Consider the following 18,322-nt stretch of genomic DNA (forward strand, 5'->3'; position numbering starts at 1 on the left):
TTGTAAGATTTAAAAACATCCAGAGCTAAGCACGAAGCTTCCTTGTGTGGAAGGCTGAGGGCATGGTCTTCTCTGTTTTTTCTTTTTTCTGTTTTTTTTTCAGTGTTCTTACACTTTTCAACACACTTTTAGCTGAACCTAAAGAGGAGAGATAAACTGAATCATTTGTGTATGGCTGTAGGCTTGTACCAGCACGTACCAGCTGCTTTCTGCTTTTTTCAAAAAGTCCTACAGTGCACTGAGTGCATGCATTTTAATGTGGCCTCCACTCTCCCAGTTATTATGCACATACATTTGTTCATCTTCTAAGTCTCTGTTACCACTCCCTCCCGTTAGTGACTTTAACCAAGCATGTTTAGAAGAGGTAACATAACAATTTAACTGAAGTTAAGGATGCATGTATGTTTGAGTGCTTGAGACAACATGTTAATGAAAATATTACTGGAGCCTCTGTTTACATCATTCTTTAACAAAAACTTGATGCACCTTTTTTATCACCATCATCATAATAGAGTAGTTAGTGCTGAGGGAAAGCCATCCATCCAGACACTTCTGGACTGATCACATGTCTGGACGCACTCTGTAGCTGTCACATGCATTTTCAAGGCTTTTCTTTTGAGTGTGTAACTACATTGCATATTTGGCTATGAGCTCTGTCAAAATGGTTCTTAGTGAAGCAGGACTGAAGCTGACAGGATCCAGTGTGGTCACTGACGCAGGATTGCAGCTGCTGTGCTGACAACAGTTCTGGAATGTAACTGAGTACATTTACTCGAATACTGTACTTAAATACAATTTTGCTGTAATCATACTTCTCTAGAGTTTTGCATTTAATGCTCCACCTCATTTATTTTGGCAGCTAGTTACTAGTGAGTTACTGACGTTACTAGTTACTATACATATTAAATGTTACAAATGAAATGTGATGCTGCTTACAAAATGGATGATGGATTGCTTTAAATTATAAAATTAAACTTTGCTCCTTTTCCAGCACTTAAGTGCTGCAAAACTATAATAACAACAGCAGTGGCAAAAGATGTCTGTGGGATCATTTTCGAAATGATAGAAACACTGACAGCCAACCAGAATCCACCAGTGTAATGATGCAGGAATTATTATGATATCAGTCTCTAACTGTATTCAACCTCTTATTGATAACATTTAGAACACACTTTTAATATGGTGTATTTCAGTAACTGGTTATTAATACAACCTAGTAAACATTTTTAGCTGCTAATCACACAGTTTTAATAAGTAAGTAATTTTACCTGAAATATACTGCCAAACAGACTGTTGCTGGTGGGGTCTCTGAAGTTCTTTTTGTCTTCAATGATGCTCTCTGACAATTGCCAGGATAATTGATGTTGATTCAAGAGTGTTGAAATCTCCTAACTCCTCTCACCCTAGCCTCTCTCACCCTAACTCCTCTCACCCTAGATTTAAATAATTTTGTAAGACCATATCCTTCTGACGGGCATTGTTTGTTTATTAGTACAACTTACAGCCCTGTAGCACGGTGTTGTGAAAAATATTGCATATGACAGCAGACATCACGATATTTGATCACATTTTTTTTTAGACAGTTTTTTTTATTATTTTTTTATTTAGCTCCAGTAGGCATTTGTCTTTATATCCTAAGGTGTCTTGAGGGTGAACTCATGCACATGTGGCACAATACAACATGACGCTTTCACCTATTATAGGTTAATTTACAGAGGGCAAAAACAGCAGCAATATTTGATCACATCTGATATCGTTCCAGGCCTAAAGGTTCACATTGTTAGACTGATGGTTCCTGGAGTGGATGGCCCTAAACTCATTGTGTCGATCAGACTACTTATGTATTTTTACTTAAAGCAGAACTTTGTCTTAGAATGGTGTAATTTTATTGTGTGCTACTTTTGCCTAAATATTGTATCTGACCAATTCTGCCACGACTTGTTGACTGACCTGTTTCTTTATACACAGTGTTTTAACAAGACAGCATCAGTCTGCTAAGATAAAGCTGCTATTGCTTCAAAATGTTCTTGTTTATTTGTATTCCTCAAATAATATACAAACTGTTTTTTGTGACAGAATTTGTATTCTGCCATACAGCAGTTGGTTGGTCAACATTACCAAGTAAGGCTGAGAAATCTCAGAAAGGAGCACCAAGCCCTTCATCAAATAACTGTCAATAAGTCAAATGTCAGAGAATCATTAAGCCTCTACTAAACATATCAGTCACTTCAACTATTTCTATTACATGGCATTTCTGTAACATAATGTTTTATTAATTTTGATTATTGAATTGTCCTTTGTTTCCTGTTTTCAGTTGGTTACACCATGAATGACCTGATCTTTGAGTGGCAGGAGAATGGACCAGTCCAAGTGGCCGAAGGCCTCACGCTCCCACAGTTCATTCTCAAAGATGAATCAGACCTTAGATACTGCACCAAGCACTACAACACAGGTAACACACACACAGGCACATACACACACTACCAGGAGCATCATACAGGTAACATGCACATGGGTGAAACAGATGTCACATCTCATCAATCATGTTTGTGCTGCTGGGATCAAGACAAGAGCACATCAGCTGCAAGAGGAAGAAACAAACATCCAGACTGATAAAGGCTTTTTTTTAAATGGAACTTGACCATAGACAGTAGACAAACATGGATGTGGTATCTCTTACCTGGGGCCACTGTGTAGGGGTTGGGACATTGAATAATTCAGTATGCTTAGAGAAGGACTGGGATCATAGATATTTATAGATTTTGGGCAGCATAATGAGCTAATCACTTCCTACTTTTGTGGTGATCATTAAAGTAAACCAACAGATTAATTAACTTAATATTTAATATTTGGTTATTTTTATATTTTATTAAAGAAAGGCTTTTCTTTGTCACAAATAGATTTGACTTGAACACAGAATTCTCCTGTTACAGGCAATGAGCATATCCCTGAGAGAAAAACAGTATACTGTAGGCCAGGGGTACTCAAATACCAAAACAAGGTTGTTCACATCGCCCAGAATGGCATTACCGGGGTCCCACCCTGGAGCCAAGCCTGGGGTATTAAAGTACGTCATGTCATGTCATTGTTTGTGACTGCTTATCCCTTTCCATGGGGTCGCAGGGTGTTGCCTTGTCTCAGGGCAGGGTACTCCCTGGATAAGTTGCCAGCTCAGGGCCCTCACTGATGAGCAATGTGGGGTTCAGTATCTCGTTCAAGGACACTTCGACATGCAGCTCAGCCCTGAATATGAATAGCCCTGCAAATGTGAATATGCAAACTGCTCCAAAAACGTAAGTGAAAGTTAAAAATTGTGCTGGCCGCAGTGACCCAGTAACATGTTGTCTGTGTATCGCTGGCATGGAGACAAGTCCCGGTATACAAGTGCCGACTCAACCAAAACACGGTGAAGGAATAAAAGTTCGGGGGCCAGGAATAGGCCCTGTTGAGGACCACTTCTGTGGCCTATATAAAAATAAAAAAGCTTTCAATGCAAGCTTGCATTTCAACACATTATGGAACTATGTATCAGCTCTCATACTAAAACATGGCTACTTTTGGTCATTGATAACAAAAAAATAAACAAATAATGTTTCTTCTCTATGTGTCATTAAAGAAAAGGCTGCTCTTTGTCAAAGATAAGAATAAGACTTCTATCTCAAAATCCTCCTGATATGGGTGATGGCAGCATATCCCAATGCTATGCTACTTTATGCTGCTTGCATTTCAACACATTGTGCAACAACTTTTTGCACAACGTGCTGAAATGCAAGCGGTGCGCAACAAAGCACAACTGAATACAGATGCAGATCCTCGGCAATCAAAGTTGCGATAGAGTTTGAAATTTGCTTTTCAAGCTTGGTGGAAAATTTGATATCACTTGCTCGATGGTCCTCTAGCTGGAAGCAACTACAACCATGCTTCCACACTCTTGCTGTTAATGCAGAGGCTGCCATGTGAATGTTGCACTCAGCCATCTCTTGTTTTTTTGTTATGTGCGCACCATCGACTGTCCGGGCGCTGCACTTCTGCAGTTACGAGTTCCATCTCTTGCGTTCCGTCAACATTACGCTGTCAATTAGCATTTAGAAAATTGATTTTTGACTTTTGTAAATCGATTCAGAATCGTCCGCGTCACAATGCATATAAGACTCTAGAATCCTACCCCTAATTATTGCGATAATAGTTTTCTATAATAATAAGTAGTAATAATAAGTGAATATTATAATATATGTGTGTCTCTGCTTTGTTGCAGGTAAATTTACTTGTATTGAGGTGCGGTTCCACCTGGAGCGTCAGATGGGCTACTACCTGATCCAGATGTACATCCCCTCTTTGCTCATCGTCATTCTGTCCTGGGTCTCCTTCTGGATCAACATGGATGCGGCCCCAGCTAGGGTTGCTCTGGGCATCACCACTGTCCTCACAATGACAACACAGAGCTCAGGCTCCAGGACTTCACTGCCTAAGGTCTGTGTTTGTGTATCTTATTACACCACTGTATCTGTGTGGGCTCCCTTTAGATAGCCCACTGTTCTCTCACAGTCCAACATGTGCAGTTCAGGAGAGTTCAGCCCTGTTAAGACCTGGTATTTTCATCTGTCCTGATGATCTGATCATAGGGGGACAGCTCAAAATACAGCTGTGTGAACACCCCCATGATGCATTGAGGACATATTTGAGATCTGATCATTCAGACCACATTCCGAGGTGGTCTGGACCACATGTGACCACATTCTTTTAGCAGTGTGTACTGTTACATGCTCTCCATCTGCTGGCCAGGACGTGCAACATTTGCAACAAATGCTTGGCCTCCTACCTTTCCAGGTGAAAGCTGTCTTATTTGCTTTGTTGTAATAGGATAGGGTAGAGGGTTAACACCCAGCTCTGATGGCCGTGGTGGGTTGGTCTGGGAGGCTGCTCTTCTGTTTATTTTGGCCGGGCCATCAGTTTGTCTGTTTGATTGTTGCGGATTCGTCCCTCTGTTTGGTTACTGTTCATTTGATTAATTCAGCAACTGCAACTTAATCTAGTTATTTGTTAGACCTCTTTCAGTGTACCTCCTGAGGGGGGCATAACAGCATGCATATGTGTCCTGTTCCACACTGAAGGACCACCTACTCAATTGATGTCAAAGAAGAAAAAGAAGAAGAACAAAAAAAATCATTTACAAACTGTTCCCAGTATCAGCATGTCTGGTTGTTGCGTATACGGTTGTACGAATTGCTATTCCACTGGCGGACTAAAGTTTTATAGGACTCCGACAGGATTACGACCATTTCAGAGCAACTGGCGGCGTCTGTGGCTGCAGGCGATTAAACGTGTGGACTGGAAAGAGGACATAATCAAAAATGCTCGTGTCTGCAGCGCCCACTTTATATCAGGTAAGGTTATCTATCTAGCCTACTCTTTGATTTTACAGGAAAGCCTTGTTTACATTAGAGATCGTCTGTATGATGTAGAATAATAATCAAATGCAGCTTAAGTTTGATAAGCTGGTGTTAGATTTGCCTAGTAGTTTGTTAGGCTAAACAAACGTGTATGTGTTTTTATTTTTGCATGGACTCTAGTGGTGATGATTTTGTGCCATCTGTGTTTATGTACACAAAACAAACCCAGAATCCAGATGCAAAGAGTTGCCCTCCTCGCAGTCATTTTTTTGTTTTGTTTGTTTTCCTCTCTTGCATAAGCTAATTAAGTCTAAGTAACTGTAAATTTCTGCTGTTACTGTAGGTACCATGGGAAAAGGAGACTTGACACTGCAGCAAATCATCGTGTTCCTTCTGAAATTCCAGAACAACAATGCAGCATGGATCATTGTCCTGGTATGAATATATCATCTTACAATTAACTGATTGATTGTCGGGGTTCCCACCCTCACCAAAAGAGTCAGCGTGCTCCGTGTGTGTGTGTGTTCCTGCCAGGCCCACTGCTCCAATTGCTATGTATGTCTGAGTGTGATGTGGACGGTGGCCCCTGGATGGGTCAAATGCAGTGGAAAAATCTCCCCCTGGGTTCAATAATGTATCTTCTCTTCTGTCATGGAAAAGTTTTGAAAATTCATTGGTAAAAATGTGTGAGAACCCCTGGATTGTGAACTTGTTTGCAGTGGTTGCAGCATTTGCTAATTTTTCACTTTTCCATATTAAAGCTGAAGAGGATATCCCACTTCCAAAGAGAGAGTACGATGGTCTGAAACTGAGATACAGTCAACTTCAGGAGGACTATGTCAACCTGCGACAGGAGTTTGACACATTATGAGCAGAAAATGTAAAGCTGAAAGGGGAGCTGCAAAAATCTACATTCTCCTAAACCACTGTTAAGTGCAACATTGGACAATTGATTTTTCTCACAGGACTGACCTCTGTGGTCTTTGAGTGGCTGATTACAAAAATAATGGGCAGTAGAGAAAGAATTCACAACAAACTTACAGTAGAGGACCACCTATTGATTATACTGATGAAATGAAAGTTAGGCCTATGTAATACTGACTTGTCTTATAGATTTCAGGTATCAAAAAACACCATATCAAATATTGTGCAGAGCTGGGTCCCTGCCATGGCGTTGGTCCTCAAGCCACTCATTAAACGGCCAAGTAAGGGTGCAATACGTAAAAATATGCCAAAAATATTCAAGTGCAACTTGAAAAGATGCCGGTGCGTAATAAATTGCACAGAAGTTTTAATAGCTAGACCCAGTAATCTGAATTCCAGGGCCCAGATATGGTCAAACTATAAACACAACAACACCATTAAATATTTGATTGGCTTCACTTCTGCTGGTGCAATTTCATTTCTGTCTGCTGGGTGGGGTGGATGGGTTTCAGACAAGCAGATCACTAAGGAGTCAGGTTTCCTCAAACTTTTGGAGCCTAGGGATGAGGTTTTAGCATACAGGATTACTCATCAGAGACAAGCTTGCAGCCTATGGTGCAACCCTTCGTATCCCTCATTTCACAAAGGGAAAGTAGCAGCTTTCTGTACAGGAAGTGGACACATCTAGACAACTTTCTTGTGTGAGGATCCATGTAGAACGAGTTAGTGGTTGGTGGAAAAACTTTAAGATTATTAAGGTTATTCCAGTGTGGTGCCCTCACAAACCTGTGAGAGTGTTGTTCTCAAATGATTTACACATAACCATGTGTGACTTATAAAGTGATTTTACATTTGTAAAACATGTATTTAGGCCTACTGTACTTAAACTTAATGCATTTTAATAAACCTCCCCACATTGGCTACCACTGGTGTGTCTAATGGTCCTTTCCCCACCAGATTATCTCAACAGTTCAGGCTGCAGTAGCACTTTTAGTTGTAATTTTGAAACAGAGTTTCATGCCATTCAGGTGCCACTGAAGTGCCACTAAACACTAACAATATGGAAAGTAGAGGTGGGAAAAAAAATCGATATTGCAATATATTGTTGTGCTCTCTGTCGCAATAAACAATCGATACACTGACGGCAAATATCAACATTTTATTACAAAACACATTATGAATTTACCCCATTGTCACCATCAGTACTTAATCTCTCCTGTCCTGTTTGTGGGGGCGCTGATCCCGTAAATAAGGGTAAAGTAGGCGTAAGCAGCGGCTAGTGAAGAAGACGAGTTAACAACAGAAGAAGAATAGATGCAAGAATGGCGGAACATATGAACAATGAAAAACAAATCAAAGACCCACCCACAAGTTTCCACTCTAAAGTGTGGACCCACTTTGGCTTTTACGAGACAGATGACGGGAGAACAATGGATAAAGAATATGCAATATGCAAGAACTGTTTTGCAAAGGTAAAATTTAACAGCAACACTACAAATCTGCAAAGCCACCTTGTTTGCTATCTCGGTGAACTACTCTCAGGTGATATAAATGGCAAACCAAGTCAGCCGGCAATCACTACTGCTTTTAAAGCAAAGTTTCCCTTTGGGTCGACGAGGGCACGGAGTATCACCAAGTCCATCGTAAAATTTATTTGCATGGACCTTCGCCCTTACAATGTGGTCAAAAATGATGGTTTTCGATGAACGCTCGCTACACTGGAACTGAGATACGAGGTACCGAGTCCTTGGCACTTCCCAGAAAAAGTCATCCCCATATTGTATGCGGAGACCAGAGCAAAAGTTGAGGATGGACTTCAGTCTGCTAAACGAGTCACACTAACCTGCGATGACTGGACTTCAAGGGCCACCGAGTCCTTTGTAACTATCACTGCCCACCTCATAGACAAAAACTGGGATGCACAAACCTATGTCCTTCAAACTCTGGTTATGAATGACATACTGGTGCTCACATGGCAGATATGCCCAATATTTCATTTAATTTTTATGTTATTCTTATCTTGTTTCGCTATTGCTAAACTAAAACAGGCCCAGGTTTACATAAAACAAGTTGCTGCTGACTTTTCAGTATCAGAAAGTTTACATAATACATGTTATTAATGTTTATTCATTTGTACATTGTACGAAGTTTTGAAATAAATGCATAAGACGTTTTCCTTTTTATGGGCATTTTTTCTTTTTCAGTCACATATTGTGATAGATCGTTGATGAAATTTCTTGCAATGTATGGAATATTGCAGATATCGTCTATCGTTATATTAGCATTATCGTGGGCCAAATATCGTCACAGTATTGAATCGTGAGTTACCCGTATCATCCCACCCCTAATGGAAAGTATTCGTATGTATTTTTATATTTGTATATATATATATATATATATATATATATATATATATATATATATATATATATATATATATATATATATATGCTCTTGACTCCCACTGTAAGGCTCCGTCAAGCAGCTCTTAGTGCCCTGCTTTAAATGCAGCATCCCTTATTTTAAGAAGATGGTGCACTTCTGTATTTAGCCATGGCTTCTGCTTAGGAGAGATGGTGATGGTTTTGGTAGTAATGCATCCTCTGCACACTTCGCAATGTAGGCCAGGACTGATTCTGAATACTCCTCCAAGTTAACTGTATTGCCCTCTGTAACTGCCTCTTTAAACATCTGCCAGTCTGTGGATTCAAAGCAGTCCTTGAGCATTGGGACAGCTTCAGCAGGCCACACAGTGATGGTTTTCTGTGTGGCTGTCATTCTCTTAGTCACAGGGCAGTATGCTGGGACCAACATGATGGAGATGTGGTTGGAGACACCAAGGTGGGGGCGGGGGGAAGCTCTGTACATCCCTCGTCTGTTAGTATACACTTACAGAGCCACATACAGAGCCTCCGGGTGTTTGTTTTGGAGTGAGCTAATGGCTTCATGTAGCTCGTTCAGGGCAGCATTGGCATTAGCGTCTGGAGGAATGTATACTGCAGCTATGACAACGGCTGTGAATTCGCACAGCAGGTAGTGTGGCCAGAATTTGATAATCAAATACTCCACTGGCTCAGAGCAATGTCTTCCAACCAGCAAACAGTTTGTGCACCAACTTTTGTTCACATAGATGCAGTCTCCTCCTCCTTCTGTTTTTCCTGACAGCAGATCGCGATCCGAGCAGAAGAACATCCGGTCATCAAGTTGGAAAGCAAAGTCTGGCATGCTATTGCTAAGCCAGGTCTCTGTCAACACAGTAACACAACAGTCCTTCATTTCCTTTTGGCGTAGTCTCAGCCTTATTAAGTCCATCTTGTTGTCCAGCGCACACACATTGGATAGAAAGAGTGATGGGAAGGCAGATCTGCTGGCGCTAGCCTTAAGCATGGCTAGCACCCCGGCTCTCTTGCCCCCCTTCTGTTTCCTCGAACACCGCCTCCGCTTCTCCCTGAAGCGGCGAAGTCTGTACCTTCACTCCGATGTACTCAAAAGCTGTAATCTGCAGAGTTGCACTTTAAGTCCCGGTGTAGCTGGCTGGTTGGTATTTAGCTCCAAAAGCCTAGCCTTACTGTAGGTTAAGGTTTTTCCTACTGTGACAACATTAATAACATTAATAATAACATTTACAATATTAGCTCCGGGAGCTAGAGAAGCTGCTGCACTGCTGTGTGCCGCCATGGTAACAAAAAGGGGAGGAAAAAAAGGGCAGACATATTCAAACTAACATAACAGATGATACTGAAACTACTCAAACTGGATGTGTATGTTTACGAAAAAGTCATGATGCCACATTGGTCTGTAGGGTTTTCCATCTCTGCAACACCAAGTAACAACATTCTCAGGCTTCATTATGGTGTCAAAACACTGCGGAGAAATCCTGAGAATGAATTAAACTAGTACATTGCCCGTAGGAAGCATGTATTTTGGGGAGGTTAAGTAGCATTTTCATGGATGGCCAAGTGAGGTTGTGTTTGAAGGTGGGACGTTAGGGATACAATTGGCTGTTTTTGACTACTTTTGATTTTGCCATTATATTTCACCTTAAAAACTAGTTACCTTGCCTTGTTTGGTGTCATTATTTTCAGCACAACCTCACATATGTGACTGTACAGTTTTTTTTTTTCATTTTGACAAACTATATTAACACAATGGACCTAAAATCACAAAATAACATAAAATCAGAGCAGAGCATGTGAGCGGAGCTGAGCAGCGAGAATTTCTGCTCCCTGCTTACATGGGTGTTCACTCCATCGCTCAAAATTTTGCCAGACAGCTCCGCTCAAAGAGCGCTCTCCGCTCACCTAAAATTTCATTCAGCTCTGGTGAAATCCACGCTCGCTCAAATTTAAAAGAGAGAGCAATTCCTGATGTTTTCCACCGAATTAGTCTGGGACACACTGCCCGATGTGGCCTAAACTGACGTGCAGCGGCTTTGTTGCTGGAGAGAGCCTGTCGATTGAAACCCTTTTCAGTTTGTAAAGAATAGTAGATTGTTTTGGGCTGTCACCTCGTCCTCTTTCTGTGTTCTGTCTGTTTGAGCCAGTGGATGGCCTTGTACTGCCAGCAGTATCGGAATGGAACTGGAGCGAAACGGAACCATCACTCTGGCCTTTGGATTAAAACCTGCTCTGCGCTCCGACTATATTTCGCACGTTCCGCTCCCCACTCGCTTTGCGCTCGGTCCACTCACATGCCCTGAATCAGAGTAAGTAAAAGTTAAATTTTTTTACTGTGAAAACCACAAATATCGTTAATGAACCAATTGCATTAGTTATAATGCAAATATAATTTTTTTTTTGCTGAATTTGTGCATAAGTTTTTGAAATTTACAAAGCTCAGGGCTCCTCGGCTCATTCCTGCCTGTTCCACATTCAGCAGTCTCCTCATTTTGACTCACAACACAAAAAAACAACTACACTACACACTAAACACTATATAATATACTAACTATACACTCCAAACACACTATATGTCACAAATCTCTCAACTCTCAAAACTCGCCATCTCTGTCACTGTCTGTATCACCGCAGGCGTCCCTCACACAACTTCCTGTTCCTCAGCAACCAAACTTGCTGCTTGCGGACACTTTCGTGACAAAAGCCTGTTTTTACCATTTCTACCTGCACCAGACACAAAGCAAATGTGATGGCAATGTCCGGTCCGGTTTGGACTTGCCGGTGCATCCGTTGACTTGGGTGGTGGGCCATGGGGTTGGGCTAGCAGCTAGCTACACACAAACATCCACAGATTCCAATTCCACTTTGTTGTCCTCGCTTATACGGATCTCCTCTGACCCGAACAGCCTCGGTCAGGACTCGTTTAGTCTCATTAATCCACAATAGTCAGTTTAGATACACAGAATGGGACCGAACCGTCAGCAAAATCCTGGTCCAGCTCGCGCCGCTGCAGGTATAAATCCACTTGTTTCTTAAGGTATGTCGTGGAAGTGAGCCCTGCAGTGATGGCTTTGGTGCACACGTGGCTATGGTGGCTATGGTTAGCAATGCTAACGAAATTCATAAAGGATTTCTGAAATAATTTATGCTCAAATACTCAAATACAAATCTTAAAGGGCCAGTCATTTTTCAATGACTCAAAGGTCCATGTATTGAGGTCTGTCAGGCCACATGCAATAATACTGTAATATTCAAAATAGAATGTCCTTTTCATTCGAAACAACAACAAAAATATCAACTGATATAAAATGTCATTTCAATTTTGGCATAAATTAAAATATGTAGTTGAATATTTTCTCTTTTTGTTTGCCTTCAAACATTGTGTCCATCACTTCAGTCATGCATTATGTTATTATTTATGCATTTGAGAATGGCTTCTTGTGCTTGTGCTGCCTATTGAGGACCACTGGTCTATACATTACTTTTTTGTCCCAGATGTCTCAGTTTACTGAGTTATTGACTTAAGAAACACTTTATAAGCTCTGTGAAACACATAGATTAACACACTGATTATTTCTACATCATATGTGAATTCAGCATGTTCAACCAAAAGTTAATTCTTTGTGTTAAAATCATCATGTCTGTTTGTCCTGGTGACATATATGTTTATATGCATACAGAGTGAGGAAGTGACTTGTGATCACAAGTGGTCATCTTAATGTCAGATGTGAACTGATTGACTTCAGGTGGTATGGTGGGAATCATATGGTAGGAATCCTAAGACCGGGTCTGAATCCCCTCCTAGAGACTGTAGACTGCCCATCAGTATGAATGTGAATGTGAATGGCTGTCTGTCTGATTTTGTCAGGCCTGTGGTCATCTGGCGAGCTGTCCACACTTTTTCATTGCCCCTCAGCTAGTGTGTACAGGGTTATGCTGTAGCCCCTTGCACTGGATAAGCCAGTACAGATATGCTGGTAATATGCTTGGCACCGTGGCAGTTTGGAGTCCTCATATCACAGGTCATACAATCTATCTGAAGTATAAGTACAAGCCATGTCATATATTAACTTCATATTACATTATTGCCAATAATACCCAGGACATAAATTGGATAAAGCATGTTTGGCATGTGAATGATACTTTGCATGTGGATAAAAGAAGAGATGTCAGTGTTCATTGTGAGATAATGAAGCATGAAACCATGTGTTCACATTTTTTTTTTTTTTTTCATATTTATCACTCTGGAAATTGATTATTGTTCACGTCAACCAATCTTAAATAAAAAAACATTATAGCTATCATCCATTCTCTCTGCAGCATAAAGACTTATGACTTCTACCATATCTTCATCTTCTATCATATATTTACAATTATTATTTTTTAGTATTATTTGTACTATGATATTTATATATTATTATTTATACTAAATTATACGACTATTTATTTTTATTTATAGTTTTGAGCTTAGTTTATTGTGAGCATATTGAGCATTTAGAGATACCCCAAGAATTAACAGCACAACAAGCAAAAATACCATTGTAGTCCTTTATGTTCTTGTTTGTTTATTTATTTGTTTGTTTGTTTGTTTGTTTGTTTGTTTGTTTGTTTGTTTCACACAAGATGAATGTATTGTGAGGTTTTGCCACCAGTCTCTATGGAGTCAGTTAGCCATGGCAAACACCTGACATCTATGTTCTTGGATTTTAGTAAATCTACACTATATAACAAGCCCTGCTTGGTTAGCTGCAGGCATTTCCTGTTTGTACTTTAAACACTGGATATACAGACAGACTGTGTCCATCCAGTTCAGAGTTAAACTCTCAGGCTTTTGCTAGAGCACACATATAAACAGGGTTCTAAATTAACACCTGCCAACCTGCCAAATGCGGGTTAAAAATCATTTTGGCGAGTGTTAATAAAAACCTACTAGCCAGTTTGGCCGGTGATGCATGAGGCAATCATGTCAGTCAGAGCCGCTCTACTGTTCTCGCTCCCTGGGCTGTACTGACTACATTCCCATGAACACTGTTGTGATGCTATGTGATGACGTATAAAACGCCCATTGGCTGCCCACAGGCAGTTCAACCAACCAGTGTGAGAAACCATGGAAACAGAAAACACGAAGAAGAAGAAGAAAAATAATTAATAAACACAGCAGAAACTATCAAAAGAAGCTAGCTAATGTAAATTAAAAAATAGCCTAAACTAAAACTGAATGTGGTGGTGGTTGGTTGGACAGACGTCTGGGAGCAAGAAGAGGAAGGAGGCAGGGGATGAGATTGAGAATATCAACAACAATGCGTGCGAAGCGAAAAAAAAGAAAGTTCAATGCCAAATGGCTGATGGGTCGTGAATGGCTTGTGTTTGATCACGAAAATGTTGTCATGTTTTGTAAGGACGGCTGCATGTACGCAAAAGAAAAAAACAAAACAAACAATTTCGTGGTGGGAACTAATAATTTTAAAGTTGAGGCTATAAAGGACCATGAGAGTGCCCGGAGTCATCAGGAGAGCCTAAGGATTAAATCCTCCAAAACAAGTCATATTGAAGAAAGCCATCCTGGGAGAAGCCTTTCTTTCTTAAAAACGTTGGAGCTGGAGAGGATGCAGCTACTTTTTCAAAATGCCCACGCCATCAGAAAAAAGGGCAGGCCTTTCACCGACTTCGCATGGATGTGTAAGTGAATTAACCTTAACGTTACTATTTACATGTTTCAGAATCAGTGCATTTAATACAATACAGGGTGACCTACATGCTTCCACAGACACAGATGGAACTTTACAAAAAGATGATACTATGATATGATAATTAATTGCTGGGTGGACAGTAAGAAGGGCTTGAAGATAGGAGAGACATACACAAATGAATACCAGGCAAAAGAGTTCATACACTACATAGTGGAGGATGAGAGAAGAAAGATGAGGGCAAGATTATCGGAGGGCAAGTTCATCTCAGTCATGTCAGATGGATCCCTGGACAGTGCAGTGATGGAAGAGGAAATGGTCTACGTCAGAAGTGCCGGTGAGGGGAAGGTTGAAGTTGATTTTGTCGGAGTAAAAGCTGTCTCAAAGCCAGATGCTACAAATATAGCTGAAGCTGTGTGCAGTATAATGGACAGTGAAGTCAGCACTGATTGGAAGAACAAGCTGGTGGCCCTCACTACATCTGTGATGACAGGAATAAACAATGGTGTAGTCACAAAACTGCGTGCAGACAGACCAAATATGCTAGAGATCCACTGCATGGCCCATAAGCTTGAGCTCGCCTTTTCAAATGGAATAAGGAAAAATGTGATGGCCAGGAAAGCTGAAAATCTGTTGAGTGGACTCTACACTGTATACCACAAGAGTGGAGTGAACAGGGCCAGCCTAAAGCAACACTTCAGGGAGCTTCACATGAAGGCTTTGATGCCAACCAGAGTAGGTGGAACCCAGTGGCTACCACATCTCTTCAAAGCACTTGACCATTTTCTCAGGGGATATGCTGGCATTGTGCGCCGCTTAGAGGCGAGGGTATGTTCATTTATAGCCTACTAAAACCAGCAGTGTAGATGGATAATGTAATGTTTGCTTTCTTTTTCTCTTCATCAGTGCTAAATGTTGTCTGTGATATAATGCAGTTGTTTTGTTTGTAGTCCCAGGAGGCCACGAACATCAATGCTGTTCTGAGGGCAAAGGCCAAGGGGTTCCTCAACATTGCCAAGGATGGTGGAGTGCTCAGGTTTTGCTGTCTTCTCCATGATGCCATCTATCAATTGAGCAACCTCTCCAAGTCACTGCATAGGTCAACTCTGGCTGAAGCTCAGAGGTGCCCGTCTTCCACTCAGGCTGTCATAGAAAAGTACAAGTCAAGGTATGTATCATATATCCAACAATTTATGATTTGATTTTAGGTTGTGTTGGTGTGTTTTCACCTCAGTATAAATAAATAAATAAAAATGAATAAATAGATAAATAAGACATCCATCCATCTATCTGCACAACTGTAGACGTGGGCCTAAGCTGAGAGCAGTGCTTGACACAGAGGCAGACATGAGTTCAGGTTAGCAATTCAAATGTAATGGACAAATCTCTACGCATTTTATGTTTTAAGGCAACTGCTTAAGTTTATATGAATGTTTTCCCCTTTGTTCTCCGATTTTGGAGATGGAGAGATAAACAAACTCATCAGTCACTTCCGACCTCTTCTGCTGTCTGCTGGAGTGGATGTGGAGTTGATCCCTGATTAATGGACAATTCTCAAGACTGAACTGTACACAGCAGGATTCAGCCAAGGTACTTGGAGAATGATGTTTGAGAAAAAAATATCATACCTTAACAGTAGCATTTTTAAGCGAGTGCTTGAAATGCTCTATAGAAATGTCTGATATTGTGAGACAGTTTTATTTTATCACCAATCAGAGTGAATGCCATTTGTTAAAGGCACAATCCAAATATTATGCTCTCTTTTAAAAACTAAAGTTGCATTTGAAAATAATTGTTTGCATGTGCATAATGCTGTCTGACCCTGCTACAGGAACCTTTGAGAAGACTTGGCCTCCTGTGAACAGAACGCTCTGCCATCGGTGTCCTGACATCCTTGATCTCTTTGATGTTCTCCTCACCATCCCTGCAACTACAGCTGATTGTGTAAGAGGGTTCAGTGTGACGAATCAGGTAAAGAGTGACTGGCGCCCACGCCTGAAAGGTGAGACCCACTTTGACCTCCTGAAAACCCAGTTGTGCTCACCTGACATCAAAGACTTCAGTCCAGCCAAAGCCATTGACATCTGGCATGCTGACAGTTTGCGCTCACGCAGGCCTGAGTTTGTGCACAAACATGGAACAAAAGGAACTGAGGGTGGCTCAGATTCAGATGAACAAATGAGTTCAGAGAGTGCTGAAGAAATTTGATACGGTAAAGCTCTGAAATTATCAAAATGAAAAATAAATGATTTTTTTGTTGTATGCATGTACTGTATGTGTATGTATTGTACTTGGATTGTGTTAATAAAATCCAAAATATAAGAATAATTCATTCAGCACCCATCTCTCTTATCTAATCTCTTTTATTTTCACTGGAAAAAAAATGGCTAGTGGAAATTCTGATTCTGATAACCTTCTAAAGTTACCAGCCAATTTGGCTGGTAACTTTCTAAAGTTAATTTAGAACCCTGCATATAGATATAGATGCATCTTCCCCTCTCTCTCTCTCTCTCTCTCTCTCTCTCTCTCTCTCTCTCTCTCTCTCTCTCTCTCTCTCTCTCTCTCTCTCTCTATACATACACATATACACTTGCTCTCCAGGTACCTGAAATGCCTCTTTGTTCATTCTGTTTTTCATTGCTGGATGTTGTGCATGAGCAAGCACAAGTATATGTTGATTCCACACATCATGCGTCCGGCAGAGCGTGTGTGTGAAAGAGCCCCTTAGTCTTGTTCTGGTATCTTGTATGCGTGAGAAAAAATCTGACATGGAGCACTTTGTTACATAACCCTTATTAGCACAGCCTTCTCTCTGACACATCCTGTACACATACACCTCAACAGACAGAGGCTGTGTGTCTGTGTATCTGTTCTTTTTGTCTGTGTGTGTGTGTGTGTGTGCGTGCGTGCGTGCGTGTGAGTGAGTGTGTGCGTGTGTGTGCTTAGAGGTTTCTCATGTTTCTGGTGCTCAACAGAACTTTGCACTCCAGTATGGTACACATGTCTGAATAAGTCATTATCACATGAAGGGAGAAGGATATGTCATTTTTACACCAAACACATCAGTGGCACTGTGGATATGTGTGAGGGGCAGCAGCTGCAGACCAAAAATAGTGTCAATAAAGATGCTCGAAAATATGAATTAGCTAGGACATATGTTGGAAGAAGTAAAGCTCACAGTATGTAATTTCAATATCTCTCAATTAAAACAACACAAAAGTGTTGGTAATGTGGGACCAGGGGAGTTGTTGTCTTCATTGTTAGGGGAGTTGTTGTCTTCATTGTTAAACAACCAAGGTAATGTGTTAGAGTTTTATTCACATTATGTGTGATCTCGTTCTCCAACTTCGTCCCTCACTCTCTGTCTCTCTCCTGGAAGTTATAGCAACAGCGACCAAATGAAACCCACCGTCACTTTGAGTAAATTTATATCTTGATATTAACTTTTTGTGTAACAATATTGTTGACTTACTACTTGTGCAAGAGAAGGTCAATCAGATTGAGGCATTCAGTTGGAAGAAAAGGCAGTTTTCATTATAGGTTATAGTATAGTATAAAAATACTGGATCTTTATTGAAAACCAAAAATCAAAAGTGGACTTACCAACATACTAACCAACATTTACCGCCTCTAATGGGCCTGGATCTGAAAGCCCACTAGTGGTTAGCAGTACCTCAAACTGAATAAATTTGTATAGCATGAAACAAATTCTCATTTACAGGATTTTTGTGGTTTTAGTTCTGCTTTGTTTTGCCTGCATTATTGTGAAAAGCACTTTGTACTACTTGTTATTTGTATGAAAAGTGCTATATAAAACAAGTCAGATTGATTGACATGAGGCCAGCTTCCTGTTTCCAGCTGGTGGCGCTATGGATATGACACAGTATTGATGCATAGGTGTTATAAGGGCAACACCCTCTGTGGC

General features: G+C 40.7%; 1 protein-coding gene across 7 annotated transcripts in view; it reads left to right on the forward strand.

Annotated features, from left to right (window-relative positions):
• Nucleotides 1–18,322, forward strand: part of glra3 (glycine receptor, alpha 3) — a 114,141-nt gene that overhangs the window by 85,674 nt on the left and 10,145 nt on the right. For 6 of the 7 annotated variants that reach the window (XM_037110016.1, XM_037109982.1, XM_037110009.1 and 3 more), the window contains 2 exons: nt 2,315–2,452; nt 4,256–4,470. In XM_037110016.1, coding sequence (XP_036965911.1) covers nt 2,315–2,452; nt 4,256–4,470 — 353 coding nt within the window. Of the gene's footprint in view, nt 1–2,314; nt 2,453–4,255; nt 4,471–15,347; nt 15,566–15,701; nt 15,755–15,858; nt 15,988–16,228; nt 16,708–18,322 lie in introns of those variants that run through there. The other variant, XM_037110022.1, reaches the window with a different exon arrangement.

Source organism: Acanthopagrus latus, chromosome 1 (genome assembly GCF_904848185.1).
Source record: "Acanthopagrus latus isolate v.2019 chromosome 1, fAcaLat1.1, whole genome shotgun sequence".
Taxonomy (NCBI): domain Eukaryota; kingdom Metazoa; phylum Chordata; class Actinopteri; order Spariformes; family Sparidae; genus Acanthopagrus; species Acanthopagrus latus.